General features: G+C 40.3%; 1 protein-coding gene across 1 annotated transcript in view; it reads right to left on the bottom strand.

Moving 5' to 3' along the window:
• Window positions 1-1,094, bottom strand: part of HSPD1 (heat shock 60kDa protein 1 (chaperonin)) — a 28,237-nt gene that overhangs the window by 2,436 nt on the left and 24,707 nt on the right. Inside the window, exons 7-8 of the mRNA XM_011950015.1 lie at window positions 1,002-1,094; window positions 3-95 (exon numbers count right to left, since the gene is read on the bottom strand). The exon at window positions 1,002-1,094 is cut by the window's right edge and continues 6 nt beyond it. Coding sequence (XP_011805405.1) covers window positions 3-95; window positions 1,002-1,094 — 186 coding nt within the window. The remainder of the gene's footprint in view (window positions 1-2; window positions 96-1,001) is intronic.

The following is a 1,094-nucleotide window of genomic DNA, read 5'->3' as shown; positions in this document are numbered from 1 at the left end:
GCATCGTCTTTGGTCACAATGACCTCTCCAACTTTTCCTAAGTCATGAGGCTGAACGTCTTCAACATTTAGGGTCAACCCCTCTTCTCCAAACACCTACAAAATGAGTTAAACGTAAACCAGCTGTAGGTTACAGTTTCTACCATTATACCAAGTTTATTAATATACCATGCAAGAGAATCATCTTGAAATACTTTCTTTGAAATGAGAGCCTGTAAGATCACTGTTAGTCCAGAATAAGGCTTGAGTATAGTCTTCCATTGCATTTCCAACTTCTCAATTCTCACAACTCTGGTAATTATTATTAGCCTTACTTGAGAAAAAAACATCCAAGGTCACACTTACTGGTAGAGCCAGGACAAGACCATAGGCCTTGACTCTCAAGTCCTACATCACTTGTAGCACACACTTCTATCTTTCAAAACTGAAAACAGATCCCAGGACTTTGGGAGGCACAGGCAGACATATTGCTTGAGTCCAGGAGTTTGAGAAGCCTAGGCAACATAGTGAGATCCACCACTACTAAAAGTAAAAAAATTAGCTGGGCATGGTACTGCACCTGTAGTCCCAGCTACTTGGGAGGCTGAGACAGGAGGGTTGCTTGAATCTGGGAGGCGCAGGTTGCAGTGAGCCAAGATTGTGCCACTGCATTCCAGCCTGGGTGACAGATCAAGACACTCTGTCTCAAAAAAAAAAAAAAAGGAAACTCCACAGATTTAGTCAATAAGAATAGTCAAGACAGATCAAGACACCCTGTCTCCAAAAACAAAAACAGGAAACCCCTTATTCAGTCAATAAGATTTAGTGAATATAGAATAGTCAATAAGCCCATTGTTAGGCCAGACTCGTGGCTATTTATTAAAGGGAATTTAATCCAACCCCTACCTTCCAAAGAGCCAACAGAAACAGATTAGTATCTAATTGTGAAAAATGTTAAACTATCTATAAATTTCAGACAAGTATAAACATTCAGCAAACCATTATCACATTTATTTTACTTACTGCACCACCAGTAGCAATAGCCATATCTTTAAGCTGGTTCTTTCTATTGTCACCAAACCCTGGAGCCTTGACTGCCACAACCTGAAGACCAAC

The sequence above is a fragment of the Colobus angolensis genome, unplaced genomic scaffold, assembly GCF_000951035.1.
Source record: "Colobus angolensis palliatus isolate OR3802 unplaced genomic scaffold, Cang.pa_1.0 Scaffold30, whole genome shotgun sequence".
Taxonomy (NCBI): Eukaryota; Metazoa; Chordata; class Mammalia; order Primates; family Cercopithecidae; genus Colobus; species Colobus angolensis.
The sequence above is the reverse complement of the archived record's forward strand: the minus strand, read 5'-3'. Positions and strand labels throughout refer to the sequence as shown.